This window comes from Triturus cristatus, chromosome 3_2, assembly GCF_964204655.1.
Source record: "Triturus cristatus chromosome 3_2, aTriCri1.1, whole genome shotgun sequence".
NCBI lineage: Eukaryota > Metazoa > Chordata > Amphibia > Caudata > Salamandridae > Triturus > Triturus cristatus.
Window position 1 is genome coordinate 353,664,551 of NC_140584.1, and position 24,463 is coordinate 353,689,013.

Consider the following 24,463-nt stretch of genomic DNA (forward strand, 5'->3'; position numbering starts at 1 on the left):
CTTTTATAGTACATACATTACAATGAAGCGAATGCAGTAGGCGTAACAATTGATAAGGAAAATGACGATTCATATGCGTAACCGAAAATGGGTGTAATAAGGAGTAAAAAGGAACATAATTGGTTATGATGTCATATATAGGTGGATCTATAAGATAATACTTGGCATAGATGCGCGCGCAGCAGCATGACGTGTGATTGACGTGCAACTAGGGGGTGAGGGGGACTTGACATTTAGCTCTACATGTGGAGACAAGAAGTCTGGGGGGTCAAGTCAACCTAATCCCAAATCATATCTAACATCCTATGTTTAAAGAACTATGTTATCCACAAAAGAAGGACTCTCGGACAGAATCTATTCTATACTGACTATACTGACTGTTAGTGCGTGTACAAGCGTCTAAGTGTCTACACTAGATGCGAGGGCAGGAATTTTCCATAGTAACAGGGCTATGAATTACTTGCATAAAGACAGAGAAGCCGAGCCTTTGCTCGGTAGCTGGAAGAATGTTTACTTAAACTACTAGACAGGAATGCATCGGGCAGGGAACGGAGCAGATAATTTTCGAAGGTGAAATACAGTTCTTGGCAGGCAGCAAGCTGATGTCAGGCTTCGTGAGCCGCGCAGAGAATGAGACAAAGTTCATGGTCACAGATGCAGGCTCGGACTGGAGCTTTCAGAGGCAGAAGGCAAGAGAAGCTTGATGACAGAATCAGGGCCTACTTGCCTGGACTGTAAAATGGCATAAGTGAACCATATAAAGGCGGTGGCCTTTCGTACTTAGGAATGGAATATCCGGCCCATTCATGGCGGATCAACAGAGGACATGTTAACGGTGGACGCACATGTATTTGCGTCTTCATAACTGGAACTGGAGGGAACATACATGTACTTGTAACATGCACATAGAACCGTTGGGGTCCAAGATAGGGGACATAACTGACCAGAAAAATCCATATTTCCACAGTGTTCTGACTCATGGTACTCGCTCTAGATCCAGATCCAGCACCAGCTTCACATCCTTCACATCTGTTAATCTGCCCCTCCTCTGTCCCTCGTACTTCTGCATTCTCAGGCCCACTTCTCCTGTGTCGACCTTGTTGTCTGGCAGTGCGTGTGCTGTGTGTGTGTCTTCCACCTCGCGTGTGTGCTCCTGAGGCACTCTGACTGCCTGGGGTGTCCTGGCACTCCTGTGGATGTGTCACAGCCTGACTACCAAATGCTAAAGGCGTGCGTCTTCCTCGTCTTCCCTTGTCTTCTTTCCTCCTTCCTACTCGGGACAGCACCCATGGGCCTTCCAGAGCTTCACGCCATAAAGTTTCCCCCATTCTAACCGGTCTTGACACCCTGTCATTCGAGGAGTATCTTTGTACTTCTTTTATTTTATTTGCTGAGAACTCTGCTCATTTAGCATAGGTTTATCTTTCTTTCAGCTCATTTTTGACAATTCTGTCCCTTTAAGTCTGCCCCATCTTTCTTTCATTTATTTTGATGAGGACTCTGCCTCTTAGGGGTTGGAATAGTCTTTCTTTCATGTCATTTGTTGAGGAGACTGACCCTTCTGCTGTGATTGCACTATTTTTTAACTCCCTTTGTTGATGTTTCTGGCACCTTTGGAGAAGCCTGATAACTAAAGATTTTTAGGTCTTGCCTGAGCCAGCGCATGCAGGGAAAATGTGGGCTAATTGCCATACGTGGTGCATCAGAGGACAATATATTTTATAAATTTGCACACATGTATGAGTAGGGCGACCGGGCTGTGAGTGCAGAGATGTGAAGCTATATTGGAGGCTCTTCGTGAATATGCCACTAGTTCTTCCTATCTTTCATCCTTCTCTCCCCGTACCTAACTGCATCTTCACCCCTGCGCTTTGTTTCTTTGTTCTTTCACCTTCGCCTTCTTAATTCCCATGTCCTTTTCTTTTTCCTTCTTTCTCTTGCCCCATTATTTTCTCATTCCTTTTATTCCTTCCCTCTTTGCCCCCTTTCTCTGTCCCTCCCTAGGTTCTTTTCCTGTCCGCCCACCTTCTTTCTTTCGCCCTCCCTCGGTCTGCTTCACCCTACCTTCCCTCCATCCTTCCTACCTTCCATGTTTCCTTCTGCCCTACCTTTTTTACATCCCTCCCTTTCCTTCTCACGTTCCCTATCGTTCCTTCCCTCATTCTATTTGTCCCTGCATAGTATCCCCCGTCTGCTCCATCTTTTGCCCCAGGATCCCGGACTTTCCATTCTTTCTCCTTTCCCTGCTCCCTTGCTTCCCACCTCTTTCCTTCCTCTCTTCCATTATTCCATCCTTCACTCTTTCCTTCCGTCTGTCTGTCCTTTCTTCTGTCTGTCTTTTCTATATTCCCTCTTCAGCCTTCCTTTTTACCTCCCCTGCAATCCTTCCCTTATTCATTCTTCTTTTCCTCCTGTCACCCGTTTTTTCTTCCGTCCCATCTTTTTTCGTGCGCCTTTCTTTACACTTGCGAGATTTTGTCCTGCCTTCCAGTTTCACAGTTTTGTTTTGTTCGCACCAAGGCCGTCCTTCACCTCAAAGGCCTTGAAGCCCAGCGTCTGTTGTACTGGACACAGTAGTTTAACTCTCTAGGTAGAGCGCTGACGCCGGGTGTGTTTGCTGCCGTTCAGGCTGTAAGCACGGATTGGTTCTTTGTTTCCTCTCTAGGACTCAGCCTTTCTTGTTGTGTGTAGATGTGTACTTGAAGCAATCCTTAATTTGTAAAAATAAACCAGCTTTGGCATAGCCAATTGGTCTCGCCTTTGGGACCTTATAAGTGTTTCACCATGCAACAGTTGATGATGTTGTACCAAGGATATTTTGCTGCATAACTAAATGCTTATAAGGTCCCAAAAGCGAGACCTATTGGCTATGCCAATGCTTGTTTTGTTTTAGTGCTCCAACAGCTTTTGGTATTGTGCCCTTTTTCCTACATAATTTCTACATTCTCTTAATAGCATGACAAATCCTGGTAATATAACGGACACCCCTAAATTTTAGTGTCCCTTTCATTTAAGGAAGGAGTTAATATTTGGTGTCAACTGCCTGGATGTCCGTTACACAAGCTTTTTCTTTGCATAGTTCCTCAACACAAGAAATGTTTTGTATGGCAGTAGTAATAACTGCTTAATTTGGGACCAGCCTTGGGCCATAGTTAATGTTTAAGTTTTTTCGCATTTACACCTTAATATGAACTTGCCCCTTATTCTCTCCTCCGTACTATGACCAAACTTGCATATAGAGGCAAGTTTGTGTAACACACTTGCATGTTCCTCAATTGTTTCATCTCTGATACCAAAATAATATCTTTCAAAGAAAGTCAACACCTTAGATAGGTAGTGCTCGTCTAATTTTTTGATGCAAACACCATTTTCATTATGACTGAGTCTTCCTCATCATCAGTTATGTTAGGCAAAGTCTCAAAAGCATCTTGACCTTCTGGCCGCAGACAGTGAAGAATGTTCAAAGACTTTTTTTTTTCTTCATTTAGACCACTAAGAGGACAAAAAAAGAATGGCAGGAGGCATATTTTGCATTTTCAATAGAGAACAATATTAAAAATGTCTAATTAGCAAGAAAATTGCAGAAGGTGTACAAATGTTAAGCCGACGCCCGTATGTGATATTGTACCCCCAGTCTGCAGATGTTTAACTCCTGCATCAATTATGAAGACCTGTAAGAGAAGAATGTGAGGGAAGAAAGAAATAGAAAAGAGAAACTACAATTTTCAAGAAAATGTATGGATTTATGGTGACGTGTAAGGGAAGAGTTTGATGGAGGAAAGAAATCAAAAAGAAAAACTACAACCATTCCCAAGAAAATAGATGAATTTTGTGGATTTAGATGAGATTATGCTTAAAAAAAATATGGTTAATCTTGCAAGATACTGTTCGAAAAGGTTCTGTACTTCAAGAATACTCCTCTAGATGGCAGAATGACACCAGAAAATATCAAGACCATAAAAAAGGCTTCACTCACTTGATTTTATTGGTGCTTAAAGCGAGTTGCTTTGCTGTCTGTTGGTAGAAGAGTCAGATCTCTGAAGAATAAAAAATACAGTAGCTGTGACTGGACAGCTGCAGCTGCAGCTGGTCCAAAGGCACTCAGTTTCTTCTCCGTACAGGAGAGGTCTGCCTGCTCCTTGTCCAAGTAAGGCTCTTTGAGGAGCAGAAGAACTCTGAGTAAAATGCTGAGGAGTGCATAGGAACATGTGAGATGCCAGTATATTAGGTGCATATTGATGCCTTCATGAAATATGCCAGAGACAAACAATGTGGAAGTCAAGTAATTACTAATTGTAGAAAGGTCGTCCATGAAGTTAACACAGAACCATAGAAGCCAGTTTGAACATGGATATAAATTGAGGTTAAAGCATCTGTAAGAGAATACGTTAATTTTCAGGTTTTCTCCACATATTGTAATCCAATGAAACGTCTGTGGCAAAGGAGCAAAAACCAAACAGTGTATTTATATTTCTGGCTCCAGTGAAGAGGGTCCAATTAGCTCATCATAGTCAGATCTGCAATAACACAGTATGCATATAGTTCCATTCTGACAAAAAACTCTATGCACAGGTCCTGCATGAAGACTCGACCACTGACCCCCCTGAATATCACAGTGACTCGTCGAGCATGCACTCTGTTACTGAACATTGCTGCCTGATAACTATATTTCTCTGCCCCTACTCATTCTTGCTTTTTCCCACTTGCTCAGCCACAATAAAACACAAAAACAATGATATGCAAGGTAAATTAGAAGCATAAATGTGTGGAAAAAGGACAAATGTATCTGCCTAAACATGACTAGCTTATGCTTGCGAAAAAGCTACAAATTAAACACACCACTTGGCAGCTATCTTGACTAGATACCATTCACTTGTATCATTGTTTTAAAGGTTAAATATGACTACCACCTTTTAGAAGTCATCTGCCAGCCACCCTGAGGCAATAATACAAAGATTTGCTGTGTATTTACCATTGGGGATGTGGTGCAATGAATATGAAAGAAGCATCAAGCAAGTGGACCAGTAACACTTTCTAGGGAGCTTTATAGGCTTCAAAATTTAAAATAATAACATAAAAACGAGAGAGATTGTTGTTACATTTCATAATAAAGAGATCAGACATATGGCCAGTTTCATTACTTTTACTGTAGACTAATAAGGCATATAGCCTCTATAGTTGGCTTGGCACCATAACGAACTAGGGCATACTCTATTAAACCTAGACTTTCCCTCAAGGCAGTGTTTTTGTAGGGCTTTCTAAAATTGCACAATTGCAGTCGACAAAACAACATATAACCCACCCTTAGAGTGCCTAATGAGTATTCTCACAGTGCAGATTTCTACTCAATTCGCTTAAATGTATGTCTTTTCCCTGTACAAAAGTTGGACCCATTGCCTTTGCAATAACGTTTAATAATAAACCGTTCAGATTTATGGCTTCTCACAACAAAAAAACAATGAGGCATGTAACCTTTATTATTGGCTTGTCACTATAACCAATTGAAACCTTCTTTATTGAACATAAGCTTTCCTATATGTCGTAAAAGACACTGTTTCAGATTTTCAGTGGATGCACACACCTTTTGCCAATTGAAGGCTTGCAGGGAAGAAGCTCAACACATTGGCGACTCCTATGCACCTTTCTCAGTACAGCTTCTTAAAGCTGGTTTTTCCATATCACAGAAGGTATGGCAACAGCTTTGATGTCATGCCAAGCCTGAAAATGTTGTTTGTCTTTAGATACAAATTATTGGGAGGCATTTAATTTCATTTCACAGACCTAAGATAACGTGGTGGATAATGTCATACAGGCATGCATAGGGCACTTTCTTGGATAACGGATGTTCTGTTTAAAAATGTGTGTTGCTGGGCTGGTAGTTTTTATAGGTAGCAAACAGTTGATTTGAATAGTAGCCTGAACTTAACCTCTGTTGCACATCCATCAGTTGCTTGCACTGTTGGATAACATTTTAGTTCTTTCTTCCAGCTTTTATCTGACTAGCATATACGACCACTCCATATTTGAAGCATTCAGTAAAGTGGTGCAGAAGCTCATTTCTCAACTACCAACATTGGAAAACCTGCTGAATATTTTTATTTCGGTAAGTGAATCTTTAGGGTGTTATATTTCCATGGTAGTTTAATTAGTACTGAAAGTTTACATAAGAAAGGTGTTACTGGTTTGTGTGAGCTTGTTACTATTGTTTTTCCGTGTTTCCTAAGGAGACAAAGTTTTGAGTCGGGAGCTGTTCCTTGCTCAGCCCCTCTACACGTCTCTCCTTCAGCTCTCCTGCAACTTTTCTTGCTTTTCCTACGGGTACTGGGATTTGCAAAAGGTGCAGTTTAGAAAGCACAGTTAAGATTAGAAGTCACCTGTTGCCCTCACAAACTTTTCTATTAAAGCTTTATTTTTACATATTTTGTTTCCTTTCAATTATTTTTCAGCAGGATTATGTAAACTGGATATTGTCTCCTTCAGATTCTTTTCTCGCGCTCCCCTCACAGCCCCAGACTATATTTTGCACTTTCTTCTAGCAATTTGGGACCACTGGCCTGAAATGGCACTGTTTCAAGTCCTCATTAGGGTCTTGTAGCTGTGCTGGAAGTGATGCATAGATCCCTTCCACAGTGTCACCCTTTTCTTATAGACTCTGCTAATAGAGAATCAGGATCCAGTGCCAAAAATATTTCTCTTCAATTTTAACTATTTTAGTTTGTTTTGCTTATCAAAGTGTTGTATGTTGTTGCACAAGTCTTTGGGCTTCAGGCCCTGTTGCACAAGTCTTTGGGGTTCAGGCCCTGCACTGCTGGCTGCCAACATATGTCCGTATGTGACACCCATCCTTCTTGCATATGCTTCCTTGTGAACGGCCATGATATGCCATCATGAAGCATCTGCCTTCCCTAGTGCTAGTAAGACAGAGTACCTTTTACTTTTATTCCAGTATTTCTTTATTGACTTTCATACAAAAACACACCTATGTAATACAAATTACAAGAGTATTCACCCACAGTGGATGTTCAGGCAGAGTCAATAACATGAGATAGGGAAGTTACTGTAACCATCCTGTAATTAGGGGATCATAACTTTTAAACTGGGGATAAAGTTCCTACTGCAGTAAGTCCAGTTTCAGTCCACAGTGTCCGCATATCGCTCCACACCCAACATAACTAAGATAGACAATTGTTCCAAATCACTGGCGTAACATGTGCGAGCGCTCTCCCCATGGGCAACCTGCGAAGTCTACAGCAACTGGGTCTAGTTTGCACCCACCACTTGAGAGAGACTGATTGACTGACTGACTGTCCGTCCTCCCCCTTGTGTTATGCCCTAGACAAGGCCTTAGTTTGGTACAAGTTTCACCTACCCTGCTTCATGGCGGTTCTCATCTGTTTTGGATGTAATCATCCCATGTGTCTGCTGGAGGGCCTTTAGGGCCTTATGCACGCAAGTCACTCCAGGCATTTGACTCTGATGTCCCTCATTTAAGGAGATCCTTTGCCATCAATGGTGGCTTGGTACCCCCAGGAACTTCCAGACCATAACAATATTCAGTTTATTCAGAGTATACTCCAAGGCTATGAATTTGCCACATATTACTCTGTTTTGTGCTCGGTAGAAGTTCCAAGAGACACTGCTCCGGTGACAGCACGAGTAAGCTTGGCCATAACCCCCACCACGCTCTCATTGTAGCGTACTATTTCTGGGCATGACCAAACTAAATGTTGGAAATCTGCTGTGAGGGGCATCTAGGGCAATTCAGCACAATTCCCAGAAACATGCGGTGTGGCCACACCCAGGTGAGGTACTTCTGATGAAAGTAATTTAACTGCGTAAGCCTGAGTCTCGGATTACGAGACACTGTGCTCATGTACCTCATCGCTCCTTCCCACTGCTGGACGGTCAATGACCACCCATTTACCCCGTAATATAATGGGTTGCAAGGCAGGTGCCCAGCAACCCATTATATAACAGTTACCGTTTGGGTACACCCACCATGTGTCAGCAACACACCCAACAGCTCTCAGGGCGACTACAGTGCACTGCAAGTCAGGAAGTGCCCTAGGCCTGCTCTTTATTTCTCAGTCACCTCTGGGAGTGTGAGCAGTATGTTATGTTCAGACATATCCCTCACTGTGGACCACCCATTTTCAGTTCAGTGCCTCGTGTTGTGGTGTGTGGCGAGTTCTTTGTAGAAAAAAGCAACTCTTGATGGAACAGAGAGGATTTATTAATCTCTTGGGTGAGATGGACGTGCTCAGGACAGCTCACAACATGTCCTGGCACCCGATGCAGGAAATCCCTATGGTGTGAGCACCAGGGGGGGATTTCCTTTCATTTATTTCAGCCTCAGGAGCTGGGGAAGAGCTTCCTCGGCACCCAAGGCTGTTTTTTTTCTCTCTGAAATGACATTTGCCATGCTGACTTAATTTCAGAGAAAGTGAAATGAAACTATCAACTCATTTCACTTTCACTGCAGCATTGGTGCTTGGGGTGTATCACAGCCCCCCAAGCAATGATGCAGATTAGAGAGGTATAGTTTGAAAGGGGATCCCTTCTTGGGGGTTCGCTGCTGGAGCGCAATCCCAAGCAGGGATCTACCCACTAGACACCAGGGACGTTTTTTTTTTGAGGGAGGAGCAGCCCACTCGCAATGGTAGTGCCCCCTCCAGTGCCCCCTTCCCCTCCAGGCCCACCAGTCTTTCTGCCCCACCCTACCCAGGGGGCAAATTGGATGTTCTTGCCTCCAGTCCGACCCCAGTGAGGGGGACAGTAGAAAGCCCACTAGACACCAGGGAGTTTTTTCAATTTTTTTGGTTGCAAGTGGTGGGGGTAGCCTGATCACCCACCCACACATCGAACCTAGCCTTAAACATGACCCCAACAGTCATTCTGATCCCCCCCCCTCCCCCCCCCCCCCCCCCTGGGAACTAAAGCATCCCCGTCTTTTTGGCAAGAAGGGACTTTTTATTTATTTATTTATTTCCTGAATGCTTTTTTCTGTCTTTTATAAATATGGGTAGCAGGGTTGGGCAAAGTCCCAATATTGTCCAACTTCTGTGCTAAATTGGCTGCACTTTGTGGGCTTGGGTTAGCTGCCACCAAGTTGATGTGCCTTGTATGGATCTCATGACACTCAATGCCCTGCAGATCTCAAACTTTGACTAACATTGCACATTTTCCTTGCATTTCTGTGACATAAACTCCTAGATCCTCGGGGATCCTCACAATTCCTACCACCCTGCTTTTCCCCACGTGCCTTGATTAAAAAGGTTACCCCACCTGTGTGGCTGGTCCTAACGTCCGTGATACAAAAGTCCTCAAAACGCAATGTGGAGAAATCAACAATAGGGCTAGCTCCAGTGTTGACGTCCCGGGGAGTCCAGGGTGGCGTGTCGTGGGTGGATCCCACAACATTTGTTTACCCACAATGCCCTCCAAACCTCAAACCTTGCCTAAAATTACACATTTTCCTGCATTCCTACCACCCAGCATTCCCTAATTTGTCCCCCCCACTTGTGTGACTTGTCCTAGTGCCCCTGGCAGGCAGAAATCAAATCGGGGTCAGTGAGTCGCTCGGCGAGACTCTCATTGATCTTGGTTTGATGCTTGGGGGAATGGTAAGTGGTAGGAAATATGTGGCTTCCTGCAGACTCCAAAACTTTTCATCGCAGAAATGTAAGGAAAATCTAATCAAAGTTGGAGGTTTGCAAGGGCTTCTAGGTAAGAAAACTTTTTGAGAGCCACATAAGCCACACCATCCTGATTTTCCCCTGGTGTCCAGTTTTAAAAAATGTATAGGCTTTCTAGGTTTCCCTAGGTGCTTGCTGAGCTAGGCCCTAAAATCTACAGCTAGCCACACTCCCAAAAAAGAGTCAGTTTTCAGTGGAAAAATGTGGTGTGTCCATGTTGCATTTTGGTGCCTTTCCTGTTGCAGGCACTAAGCCTACCCACATAAGTGTTGTACCATTTTTATCGCAAGCCTTGGTGTAATTCTGGATAGTAGGAAATTTGTGGCTTCCCGCGGATTCAAGTTGTCCTAACGGAAATATGAGGAAAATGTTTTGTTCAAGTCATGTGAACTGTAGATCACATGCTTTGCATAGCCTGCCATCTAGTGTTGGGTCCGGATGATTGCACTTTGTTTTTGTTCACAGAAGTCTTTTCCAGTCACAAGGTAGGTGACTCCTCCTTTCGGTGATAGTGCGCATGGGCATGAACTCCATTGTTAGTGTTTTTTTTCCGCCCTCTGGTTCGGATGTGAATTGATGGGCTCCGGTTTGTCACAGTTTTTTGGGTTCCTTTCGATGCGCATTCCTCTACTCTCGACAGTGTTGTTTCTCGATCGCGTTTCCCCATTCTCCGTGTATTGTTTAGACTCGAAAACCTTTGGTCTTAAAACTTGTGGAGGGCCGTTGGGCTTACCCGCGCCGTGCTCTCTCGCAGTCGATGGAATGGACTCCATTCAAGCTCTGTTCCGGGTGTTGCGCTAAGTTTCCGTGCACCGACTTGCACGAAGTGTGCAACCTCTGCCTATCTGCCTATCCCCGGACAAAAAAGACTGTGACTCGTGCCGATCGTTTCGATCGAAGAAGACGCTCCGTGAACGTCTGGCTCGATGTCACTAAATGCAACATCAAGGTGGCTCCGCACTGGACATCTTTGGCGAAGATTCCAACAGAGAAGAACTACACAATTAAGGAGCCAAAGAAGAAGAACTTATCTGTGTGTCCAAGGCCGACTCTGACATTGAAGAAGAGCAAGTTAGCGTACCGTGAATACAGAAACTCCCTTGCCCCCAGCAACACAATACCAAAAAGGCTTCGATCCTTCCTCTGCCTTCGGGCCAAGGTTGGCACCGAGGAAAGGTGTCGGGCAACCCGCCCTCGGGCCCAACACCGAAGCACAAGGAAAAGACTTCCGACTCAGGCTCGAGTTGGCCCATGCTGGTGCTGAGCCGAAACCTTCGGCGTCGAAACCGAAGCATGTCGTGGTAACCATTCGATGGTTATCAAAGAGTAAATCTTCGGAGCCGATGGGTTTGGAGACGAAACATTCGACGCAGAAAACAGCGACCCAAGGCAGAAAGACTTGGCCTCGGTCCGATATTCCACCTTCAGATCCGAAACAGAAAGAACTGGTAATAAATCCAGACACTGGACATATCCATGCCAAACTGCCTGCAAAAATGAAAGTGGGCCTGCAGGATGATTACCACATTCCTCTCAAGAATATAATTGTGGGTACTAACCCCTCGCCACCTTACATTTCACCTCCTTCGCCCACTGATCCAAACTTACTCAACACACAAATTCACCTCCACCATGATCACCTTACCCACAGGATGATGGGGATGGGGATGGGGATGAGGATAGGCCACAGGATACTGACCCATGGGAAGATTATGACACTGACCCAAACACGGATAATGACGCTGATTTATATCCGTCCAGACCCTTGCCACCTGACGACAATATAGGATATATTGAGCTTCTTAACAGGGCTGCTCATTATCATGGGATGGGGCTGCATAAAGAGGCTTTTTAGAAGAGGATTTCTTATTCAAAACCCAAAGTTCGTCTCGGAAAACTACTCACTACTCATACACTGCCAATGCTTAAAGGGCTGCTTAAGCATACAGATGAGATCTGTAAAGATCCTGTGAGGGCAAGAATCATTACATCCAGGGTGGAGAAAAAATATAAACCTGCACCTACTGACCCAGTCTACATTAAGGGTCAACTGCCTTTAGACTCTCTTGATGGTTTTCCAACGCTCGCAAGAGAGCTAAGTCACAGACCACAGGTGAAGCCTCTCCTCCTGATAAGGAGTCTAAATTAATTGATGCCTCAGGCAAAAGGGTAGCATCGCAAGCAGTCAATCATTGGCACATTGCTAATGCCCAAGCTTTGTTAGCTCAATATGATAGGGCTCTATGTGATGAGTTAGAAAAGCTCATGCAATTTCTACCTGATGAGCATAAATCAAAGGCTAATGACCTTATACAGGAGGACAAACTAATCACAAATACCTCCATCAGGTGCACCTCAGACGCAGCAGACACAGCAGCCCGAGCAGTAAACGCCGGCAGACTGCTGTGCAGGCATGCTTGGTTGAGAATTTAGGATTCAAACCTGAAGTGCAAGCCTCTATTCTCAACCAACAATTTACCAAGGAACACCTCTTTGGTCCAGCAGTTGACACTTCGCTGGAAAAAATGAAAAAAGATACTGAGGTTGCCAAGTCCATGGGGCTTTGCAGTTACCTTCCAATAGGGTATCCTTTCGTCGCTCCTTTTACAGGGGTGGCTCCAAGAATATATCCACAGAGAATCCCTCCTCCTCTTACAAGGGAAACTACCAATCGCCCTCATAAAGAGGCTATTTTAGAAGTAGGTTTAGAGGAAACAACGGTAAGGGAAGAGGCAGCGTTGACTCAACATGCACTTTCCCCGCAAATAAGGAGTGACTTCCTTCCGCTACCCCCGGATCATTCCACTCCTGTCGAGGAGCATCTCTCCCAATTTCTACCTGTCAGGAATGCAATCACCTCAGACAAATGGGTTCTACAAATTATCCAATATGGTTACTGCCTGGAACTTACAGACCCTCCCCCAAACATTCTTCCAAGGTCACACGCAATGTCACAAGAACATCTCACCCTTCTCAAGCAAGAAGTTTTCTCTCTGTTATTGAAAGGAGCTATATAACCAGTTCATTTACAATATCAAGGGACCGGTGTATAGTCCCTGTACTTCCTAATTCCCAAGAAGGATGGCTTTCTCAGGCCTATACCGGACCTCATGAGAACTAAATCTATATATACAGTCGAACCACTTTCATATGGTAACACTCCCAACAAGTGCTGCTGCTCCTTCAACAAGGCGACTTTCTGTCCACTTTGGACTTTAAGGACGCCTATTTCCATAGCCCAATACACCCTGCTCACCGCAAATGCCCCCGGTTCGTAATAGCAGGTCAGCATTATCAATTCAAGGTGCTCCCATTCGGAGTTACTATAGCGCCCAGAGTTTTCACCAAATGCCTGGTAGTAGTCACAGCTCATCTACGAAGACAACACATTCATTTCTTCCCATACGTGGACGACTGGCTCATAAAAGCCAGCTCGCAACAAAGCTGTCTAAAGTCACACTCACAAAACAATGCAGTTGCTCCACGATCTTGGATTCACAGTAAATCTGTCCGAATCCCATCTCCAACCATCCAACACACAAGCATATTTGGGAGCCACTATAAAAACACAAAAGGCTCTGGCCTACCCCAATCCGTCCAGAATTCAGCCTCAACACTCATTACCAGCCCTAGTGTTCATGCAGTTACTAGGAATGATGGTGTCTTGCATCCTAATAGTCCCTTACTCAAGACTTCAAATGTGTTTCCTGCAGAAATGCTTAGCACGTCAGTGGAACCAGGCTCAGGGTCTGTTATCAGATCTAGTGTTGGTGGACGGCCGCACCCATCTCTCTCTGCAAAGGTGGAATACACAAAACCTTTTTAAAGGGCGGCCCTTCATCGACCTGGTTCCACAGATAGTGCTAACAGCTAACGCACACAATTCAGGGCATGTGGAGCTTGCAGCAAAAACAGCTTCACATAAATCATCTAAAGCTAGTAGCTATTTTTCTAGCGCTCAAAGCGTTTCAAGTTCATCTAGTAGGCAAAGCTATCCTAATTCGTACACATTACATGACAGCAATGTACTACATACAAAAACAGGGAGGAACACACAATCTCCAACTGTTGCAACTATCGCAGACTATCTGGTCACAAAATGTATCTCCTCGCAGAACACCTTCCAGGAGTAAACAATCAGATTGCAGATCTGCTCAGTCGTCAAACACAATGGATCCACGAATGGGAACTACACCCTCAAGTTCTCCTCCCATTCTTTCATATGTGGGGCTTTCCAGAAATAGGTCTGTTCGCCTCAAACCTAAACGCAAAATGCCAAGCTTCGTATCCAGTTATCCACACCCATTGTCCATAGGGAATGCACTATGGATGAATTTGTCAAAGATATTTGCCCACGTTTTTTCGCCTCTCCCACTCATTCCATAAGTGGTTCGTAAACTCACAGGCGTCCCTGACACTAATCCTTGTTGCTCCCACATGGTCCCGTCAACCATGGTTCACAAACCTGTTGGAGCTCTCACTAGTCTCTCACCGAAAACTACATCTCCCACCCAATCACCTCACCCAGAGCCGTGGAGAGATAAGACATCCAGATCCCAGTCATCTCAACCTTGTGATCTGGCATCTGAATATTTAGAGTTTGTCTACCTCAATCTCCCGCCAGACCGCATGAACATCATCAAAGAGGCTAGACGTCTTACCACAAGAGCCTGCTATGCAGCAAAGTGGAAGTGGTTTGTAATATATTTATGAAAGAACGTAGTAGTGTTCCCAAAATGGGAAAGGACCGCACATCAAACAAATATCAAAAAGTCAAGTAAAAGGCATATATAGTAAACGATAGCTATAAATGCAGTGGGGTGCTAGGTAAGCCGTGAGCACTTACTTCCCTAAAGTGCCGTAAGCAGATTGAAGAAACAAACTGCTGGAAAATTATCAAAAAGATTAGCTTATACAGCACTCCCATACACAATAGAATAGGTCCAGCACACAATACAATTTCCAAGGACCGATGTCACTATAGTATATGATTTCTCCAAAGTCCTTAAATATTGCAGGATATCCAACAGTTCCAAATGATGAAGTATATTTTAAATGAATATAATAATTCTATGTACAGACTGATAAAAAAACTGCTAATACAAAGGTAGTTACAACATGTAGTCCAAACAAGGTAATTATGTATACAGCCCAATACACCGCTACTACACGAATGGTTATAGCAGGTAGTCCAAACAAAGAAAAAGATCTATACAAGCAATTATTTTATTTTTTTATATGATTAGGCAACAGCAAACATCGTGCCATTAATAAAAGTGTTCAAATCAAGAGGGAAGAGTGCATAGATTTATAATTAAATTGAGAAGAAGAGGAAAAAACACCAGAAAGATAGAACCAATAAAAAAATAAAAAATAAGAAAATGAAAACATCAGTGATCCTAAGAAAAAGAATAAAGTGCTCTTAGTTAGATGTTAAAGATTAGACTTTAGAATAAAGTAGAAACCCGCTTGATTCTTCAGTTCAAAACATTATAAACTATTTATTACATCTGCTGCGTTCAAGTTTAGCATACTCATCCATACGCTTACATCTTGCTGCAAAAGCTGCATACCTCCAGAACAGAAAACATCTGTCTCTATTCAGAGTGGCTGTCATTAAAGCATTTATGGAGGGACTTAAAAGAATCATTCCCTAAGGCTTCCACCTGCTCCACTATGGAATCGCAATGTTGTCCTCACCAGACTGATAGGTCCACCTTTTGAGCCATTGCACAGGTGTGAACTGCAGTTTCTCACTTGGAAGATAGCTTTTCTGATAGCTATCACATCACTGAGGAGAGTGGGTGACCTTCAGGCACTAACCATAGAGGAACCATTTTTACAAGTACACCAAAACAAAGTGGTTCTTTGCACCAACGCTAAATACCTACCCAAGGTCATTTCTGCCTTTCATATCCACCAATCTGTAGTTCTTCCCTGAACTAGATTATGTGGCAGAACGTGCTTTACACACACTAGATGTGGAAAGAGCATTACTTTACTGCATAGAAAGGACAAAACCTTTCCGTAAGACAAAACAACTATTTGTAGCTTTTCCTCCACCACATAAAGGCAATCCCATATCAAAAAAAGGTAATGCATTGTGGATAGTCAGGTGCATTCAAACCTGCTATGCAAAAGCAAAACTAACATTGACAATTTCCCCTAGAGCGCACGCCACATGCAAACTAGGGGCTTCTATGGCATTCTTAGGAAATATACCCAGACATGACATCTGTAAAGCTGCAAAATGGTCTAGACCTCACACATTCACAAAATACTGTTGTGTAGATGTGTTAGCAAGACAGCAAGCTAGTGTGGGCCAAGCAGTTTTACGTACACTATTTCAGACGACTGCAACAGCTACAGGTTAGCCTCCGCTTTGGGAGATTACTGCTGTCTAGTCTATGTAAAGCATGTGATCTACAGCTCACATAACTCGAACGGAAAATGCTACTTACCTAGTTTGCATCTGTTCTTGGGATGTAGAGCTGTAGATTCACATGCGCCTCCCCGGTTACCTATACCTGTTGCAGTGACGTCTTACTTGGATAAATACATACATGCACATCTCATACTACTACTCTCACTAACTACATTATCACCCTCTGCGGGAAAACAATCTAACAATGTAGTCGTGCCCATGCGCACTATCACCGAAAGGAGGAGTCACCTACCTCGTGACTGGAAAAAAGTCTTTTTCAAACAAAAACAAAGTGCAAACATCCGGACCCAACACTAGAAGGCAGGCTATGCAAAGCATGTGAATCTACAGCTGTACATGCCAATAACCAATTCATACTGGGTAAGTAGCATTTTCCTTTCTTTTTTGTCAAAGTCTGAGGTTTGCAAAGCCGCCTGGGTAAGAAAGCCTGGTAGGAGCCACACAAGTCACCCCACCATGGATTCCTGTATGTGTCTATTAAAAAAAAAAAAAGAATCAGGTTTGCCAGATTTCCCTAGGTACCTGCTGAGCAGCTATGGCCCAAAATTCACAGCTACCCACATTGAAAAAAGGGCCAGGTTTCAGTGGAAAAAATGTAATGTGTCCCTGTTCTGTGGGAATTCAGAATAGTAGAACATTTATTATCAAATGTATTTCTCTGCATTTGTGCCTTCCTAATGTAAGGCAGCCTGTAAGAAAGAAGACATTTTGATAAATGCCATCGGAATCACATGGGTACCCACAAATTCAGAGATGTACAAATAACCAGTGCTCATAACCTCTGTATCTGTTGTCTATTTCAGAAATACAAAGGTTTCTTTGATACTCATTTTTCACTCTTTATATTTTACCATGGGAATTGCTCTGTACCCGGTACACAATGAAAAACCATTGTAAGGTGCAGCTCAGTTCAAGTTGGCTCTAGGTACCACAAGTTCTTGGAGAACCTACAAACCCTATATATCCCCTCAACCAGAAAGATCAAGCAGACCCAATGGTATATTGCTTTTGTAAATCGACCATCGTGACAAGAAGTTACAAATGAAAATGTTGTCAGAAATGGCCTTTTTTCATCAGTTAGTTTCTTTGGGGAACCCTTGCGGGATCTACACAAATGACGCCCTTGCTGAATTTAGAATTTTGTCTACTTTTCAGAAATGTATAGCTTTTCCTGATAACCTATGGGTTTCACCCTGGGCTCCATCACAAACTGGAAGTAGGTTGAAAGCACAAAAATTAGGAAAAACTGGCTATTTCTTAGAAAAACATTGATTCATCTCTGCGTGTTCCTTACAACTGGGAAAATCATTATTTTAGCACAGCAAACCTTTTATTGATGCCGTATTTAGGATAAAGGCCAGAAGTTTCTTTGTGGAGCACCTTTTTCCTATTTTTTCAAACAATCCCAACATTTTCATAGTCCCCTCCAGGGGATTCCACAAACCCTGGGTATCCTTGGATTTCCCAAGGATGATAATGAAAAAAAAGCACACCAATTTGGCATGTATACCTTATGTGACAACAATTATGGAGTCAGAAGCGCAAACTGCCCTAAATAACCAAAAAAGGGCTAAGCATTCTAGTGGGAAAAGGTAGAGCAGAAAAAGGGTTAAGAAATGGACATGAGAGAGAGATTATTAGGTCAGAAAGAACCACCAGAGATGCCAGCTGCTATGTTTTTGTCAGTTTTCTCTATTTTTGACACTTTTCTTTTGATGTTTCATCAGAGTTGGATGTTTGGCTGCCATGCTCATTTCCATCTGCCTCCTTATGGAAAAGATGCGTCTTGAGAGGCAATGCACACATTATCCCTCCGTCTTCATGTTCGGCTCAGTTGTGGACCTCTTCCTTCTGAGTATTTCTCCATGACCACTTCACCTGAGGGGGGGGTCCTTTGACACAGGATGAGGGTCGGGTGTTTCACCCAAACAGCAGAACCCTAAATATTCATACTTTGAGCTTGAGAGGCTAGCTCTTTCTTACTATCATATTCCGCCATAAGAACAGGTAGCCTTTCAGGCAGGTTGTAGGCCATCTGCAAGTGTTGTTGTTTAAGGAAATGGCACAGTTACATATCCTTTGACCTTTACAAGCTCGGACCTTTCTAAATTTGAATTTGATTAATCCTTCTCTGAAAAAGGCCTTAGCCTAGGAATATTAAAAGGTGACTTTGCACACATCGTACCTTGCATCCATACTCTTGAGCATGGTTTGCCTGTTCAAGCTATCCATTGTTTCATGTATTTATATTTTTATTTAAAGATTTCAGCAAACTCTCTCCTAAATATATTCTCATTCCTTATTGAGATCTGTACTTGAAATTAACATTCTTGATAGGACCTTCTTTGAATACTATCCACTTTTGCCATCTCAAATTAGTTTCCTGGCGCGTAGGTTAAGTGGCATTCGCTTAATCTATAAAAGTATGTTACGTACCCTCTTCTGTTTCCTTCATTACTTTTTATGAAGACGTTGCTGTTTTGTACAAAGGAGAGACAAAATCCAGAGTTTCACAGATTGCTATTTTCTTGATTTCTTTCCTCTGCTCGACCATAGAAGGGATCAATTTGTACATCCACAGCGCTTAATGCTTCAAGCAAGTTGGCATTGTGTATGTTGCTTTCACCAATCCTAACTTCAGTTTTTGTGTTAAAAAGCTAAGTATTTCGTGATGGATCTCCCTTACTTTAAAGTGTTGTTAAAACTGGTCAGGGAAGTCTCACCAGCAGTCTTTGGAGCCCATTCTACTATGGTCACTCCTTCAACTGGCCCTTCGAAAAGTTTCTCTGATTCAATCATTTCTAATACTTGATCTTCTGTTCACCCTCAAATATTACTGCCTAGAAATGGAGAGTCATGCTCTCACAATTTGGATGAGAGATTCCTCAATTATTTTCCTTCGAGTTTTTCCTCAAACATCCTCCTTCATGAGTTCTTTGAGAAGGATTCAGGTAAAGAATCTGTCCAAACTATTATGTGTTAAAAGAATGAGTTACTTACTTCGCTAGTGTTCTTTCTGATGGGTATCATGGCTTCCCTCTTATAGATATATTTTGGTATTACTGGTTCTCTCTGTGCTTTACGTCCTTGCACCCTTAAGGGGGCTTTGTGGAAAGTGGATGAAACTGATTTAAATGGCCTGGGTGGTGTTCTTCGAGGGACAAAGCACCACTTTGAAGGTGCTAGGAAAGAAACCCAGTTAATGCCATTTTGCACCAGTTTTTCCAAATTGCTTGAAAAACATTCTGGTTACATTTCAACATTTGTAAGGGGGTTCATGTAAGGAATCTGCAGGAGCCTTCATATCTATCAAAAATATTATTACGGATATTTAAGTAAGTAACATTTCTTTCCAATTTCTTCTTTGTGTAAGTACTTACTTTCCTCTGAAAGCCAGACCCTTCGCAAATACAATGTTCTTTAACAGTGCTAGCCCTGTGCAGTAATAGCAAGCCACGAAAGGGTAAGACTGTGCTCCAACGCCATAGCACATACCATTTTCTTAATAAATATGTTCATTTAAACAAGAGCAACAAATCCCCTTATTACAGGACAGAAAGAGCAGAAAGCTTTGACTTTTTTTTATAGCTTTGTGCGACTTTTTTCCATTCAGATAAGGGAACTTCCACTATAGTATGCTTTGACATTTTCTCTATGCCATGGTTACTAAATGAATTTTTGGAATGCCTCAACCTGTGACAATGGTTGACATCCTTGATGTAGTGCTGTTGATGAGCACATGGGCCACCCTTGTTAATAAATAATGCCATTTGTCATAGTTGAGGTATTGAAGACTACTGATAACAATTTAAACGGAAACCGCCACCATCTGTCTCCATTCGGAGGCCATCAAGTATGGAATCAGTAACGACTTGTGCACTGTCAACTTGTCTAAGTCTAGCTACAGTGTCAAGCGGTTGCGTTAAGGAATAGGGCAGCTGGACCCAAATCCTATCCATCTGAAACTGACTAGGGTGGCACATTGTATATTGGAGGTATATTGACTGTTTCTTTCAAATTCTTTGGAAGTGACTTGTACACAGGTGCTCTTTCCTGAAGATTTCCAGGAGATTAGTAATAGGTGCCCATAGCAGAAGCTTTTGAATTTAGTTTTCTCTAGCTTATAATAGGATTAACTGAATTTTCCAGCATCTCTAGGGGCTTGTACAATTATGGGCAAGGCTAACTTGACATTTTTCTTTTAAATATAGAATTTTTTGGTATTCACTTTTCTCATAGCTATTTAGCTTCCATGTGGACAAAGCAACTAAACTGCCCTTGTTTTCCTTTATAAAAACTTGTTTGCAATTTCTGTGGCACTACTATGAAATTTCTTCCTTGGACTGAGGAGGCTCTCCTACTGGACAAGGAAAGATTAAGTACCTACCGCAGTGAGGGTTTCTTCTCAAGATTTTAACTGGGCCTTCTCATTGCTCCTCATTTGAGGTATACTGTTCTGAAATACTATACAAACGGACATAAATTGCGTCACCTCTTTCTGGGCCACTCTGTGTTATTAGCCTAAAAATACTTTTTTTTAAAATGACCCACTTTTTTCCAAGGCGCTGCAGTTTCAGATTGTTTCTCTACACTTTTTCGATTTCTGACAATGGTTTTTTAAGGTAGAAACAGAACTTTTCCAGATATAGAATTTCAAATCTTACTTGCACTTGAAATACTACAAACATACATACAAGCTAGACTTGGGTGCATGGTTGTCAACTTCTCTGGTGGTGATTAAGTAGTAGATAGTGGAGTACAATGCACGGCGCCTTATCTTCTATTTGATACAGTTGCATATTCTTTCCAGTGTTTGTGGAAGAATCTGTGGTTGCAAGCAATTCTTTTGTTTAATTTTTATTTTGGTTTGCGGTTACTTGGTGTCGACACTTGATGAGGTCAAAAATTGTCACACAAAGTCTGTAATACACATACTCATTCCTTTGCACTATTTGCCCACTGTCTACTGCTTATGTGTAAGCAGTATTGTTTGTAGTATTTCTTTAGTGCTCTCTTGCCTGTTCACAAGACCCCAGAGCACTTTCAGACAATCTGGTGAGTAATTACTTAGAGTATTGTGCATAAATGGGAGAAGCATTTTAATAACTGTGTGTTTAGTTTTGGTGTTGTGATGTGAGGAGCGTGCTCTCCGGGCCTTGACTTAATGGAATTTTATGTACCTTACTCTTGTGATTGTATGCAAAAGTGTGAGACCTTGGTATCTCACACAGCATGTACAGGTTCAGTTGTGTCCAGCTTTTGGTAAAACCCTGGTCTTTACTTCTCTGTTGAAATCTTGATTATTGTTGATAGTCTTCATTCTAATTTTGCGAATGTTTGTACTTAGAAAGCGCTCCCACTTAGTTGGGGTTTTTGATGATTGATCATTACTCTATTTTATTTTTGTTTTCTGCCATAAATATATTTTGAAACCTCATTAACGCTTTCTGCAGACTGTTAGTGTTGCAATGGTTGTGTCATTCCAAGTTGCGTGATGTTGGGAATGCTTGAAATGGCAAGTGAAACTCTTGTACTGGTAAATTTGCTGATTCATCACTGAGCTTCGGATCATGTATGATATTTTAAGTTTGTTCGTGTTTCTGCACTGTCCCTCAGGATGTTTAGCCTAGTTTTAGAGTACTGAGGTCAAAGTGTATGCAATGCACATATATCTTTATTCTGAAAAAACTACCCTAGTCTGCCTAGAGCGCTATAGATTTGAGGCAAGCAAATTTTAAACAAGTAATGATTAGCACAAAACAATCAATTATTTTGGACAGTGTGTAAATTCCCCTTACGCAAACTGCAGTGGCAGGCATACACAAGTTTCCTCTTGGTGAGAATTATGCATTTTAAATAAATATTTGACAGTTCGTCTCCATTTTTTTTCTGCAGAATTCTGGCATTGAGAAGGCTTTCCTGTTCGATGTAGTCAGCAAAATTTATATTGCAACAGACAGCTCTCCTGTCGACATGCAGTCCTACGAGCTGTGCTGTGATATGATTGATGTAGTAATTGATGTGTCCTGCATATATGGGTGAGTAACCTAATTGGAAATGAGCAAATCTTCACAATCCCTCCGTATTCCTTTCACAAATATACTTGTTTACCATCAAGGAAATCAATACGATTTGTTGAAATCCTAAATTAAGTACATCTACTCTACAACTTAATTCCCAAACGCTTCTTCCATAGCCCCCTCCTTTCATGACACTTTTTGTACTAGGTCTTATCCAGTCTTTAGTTTTGATTTTGAGGGTGGATTAAGCCAAATTTGTTTTGAATCTCTTGTCAAGTGGGCTCTTGGGAATAAGAATTGAATCCACTTTTCTTTCTGTTTCACTGGTTCAGCCCTTCGTTATTTTTTTTCATGACTTTGGAAGCTATATGTATGCTTCGCCCTAACGTATGTAGGACCAAAAATGGTGTGCAATCCTTCATGAAACAAGCTTTCCAATGCAATGATTCTTGCCTCAGGGGTGCCATGCAATCGAGTAATCCATTCCATATATTCAGGTAGTAATCCTTTGTGTATAATTAGGCTCTCCTGTTTTCAGTTTCTATTTGTGATTCCTGATGTATTTGTTTCAGTGTATTTACAACTTCTTTAACTCGGTGGTTATTGCTGTTTACATTTATTTCTACCATAAAAAATATAGAGATGGTGTTTTTCCAGTACGTATAAAGAATTTGATTTTTAGGTCGAGCATTCCAGACCTCTTGTATATACTTTATTAGGTCAAGCATTCGAGACCTCTTGTGTATATACTTTAGTATATACTTATTATATACTTGTATGTACTTTGTGAGCTCTGGAGATCAGCCCAAGGACTTGCCTGCATCCGCTTAGTGACTTTTTTCTGTTCGACTGCCTCTATTTAACTGTCTTGATAGAAAACAGCTAGCAGAGGTCTGTAAAATACCAGAATTGCTTTCTGCTGAGGGGCTTTCTTTTAATAAAAATTCTGAATCACTTTAGCTCTAGATTCCAGTCCATAGAATATGTTTTTCAAACCTTGTATGTTCAGTGATATGACCACCGAAGGCTCTGATTTTATAATAAAAACAGAGCTTTGGACTATACCATTTCCCGCTGAAAGGCAATATTTCTCTCCATGTGTTCAAATACCTGGCGTGTCACGCAATTTGGTGCTTACTTTCCCTTCATGTTAAAGAACAGTAGATATTTCAGCACCCATGCTAATGTGCTGCATAGCTAAATACATATAAGGTCCTAAAGGCGATACCGATTGCATTGCAAATACTTGTTTCTTTATTGGTAATTCTTGTGTCAATTCTTCTATCATTTCCTTTACCCTTCCCTTGTATTTGCTCTTTCATTATTTCTCTCACCTCCCTGCCTATCTTGGATTCCCAGCACTTAAACTTCAGGTCCCAGCAGCTCAGTCCCACCCATCTGAAGGATGTGAATGTCGGAGATTTGTTTAAACCACATTAGATTTTGATTACAACAGATAAAAGGTAATTGGTGGGTATTTAACACACCACCCTTCTGTTTTCTTTAGTTATATGGCAATGAAAAAGGATTTTCTTCTTAGGATACAAGGTAAATTTGGTGGTGGATTCCGTGCTTCATTATTGCAATCCACTGTTGTGTTGTCTTTTTGGTTGGCTCAGGATGCCAAGAAAAAAATGGGGTAATGTATTATTAATATTGGATGCAGGGCCTTTTCTTGCTTTTCCCCAGTCCTAATGAGAATCTAGCTAAGGAATTAGTATGTACGCTGTTGACTGTATGACCTTTGAAGACAGCAAAATGTGCTGCTCTATCGAAAAATGGCTCAAGTTCTAAAGAGATTTCATGCCTTTCTGGGGACATTTTCTTGTTTGAATCTATAGCTGACTGAATGAAGGCAACTAGTGCTACATAGTAAGTTACCTGCTAAATGTAGGAAGACCACAAAGAAAAACCTTCCTACGTTTTTTAAAGCTTTTCTTTCCTTATCGTTGAAGATTTATTCATTTTTGTACATTGTGGGACTGTGAATACTGAATATTTGGACCTAGGATCAGTTATTCTGCTGTACCTTACTGTTATGCTCTTGGCTTTTCCTGAGTTATGGGGGTAAGCCCCGAATACTGCAATAGTAAGTCACATCAACTAATAGCAAAATACTTGAGAATTTGGCCCATTGTGATTTTTTTGGGGGAAGTCAGTGTGCAAACAGCTGAGAAACGGTTCCTGCCAGGTATGTGGGTCTACATGTATTTGGAAAATATACGTGGCCTGCTGTGGTCTTGCTGGGGTTTTGTGAGAATTGCTGTAGCTATTTGATGTTTGTGTTCTGTGCAGCAGTTGCT

The 24,463-nt window shown here is 42.0% G+C and overlaps 1 protein-coding gene across 2 annotated transcripts in view; it reads left to right on the forward strand.

Annotated features, from left to right (window-relative positions):
- The window catches only part of RRAGC (Ras related GTP binding C), a 99,493-nt gene that overhangs the window by 42,227 nt on the left and 32,803 nt on the right, over nt 1–24,463 (forward strand). For both annotated transcript variants that reach the window (XM_085647868.1, XM_085647869.1), the window contains exons 4-5: nt 5,989–6,103; nt 22,036–22,178. In XM_085647868.1, coding sequence (XP_085503994.1) covers nt 5,989–6,103; nt 22,036–22,178 — 258 coding nt within the window. The remainder of the gene's footprint in view (nt 1–5,988; nt 6,104–22,035; nt 22,179–24,463) is intronic.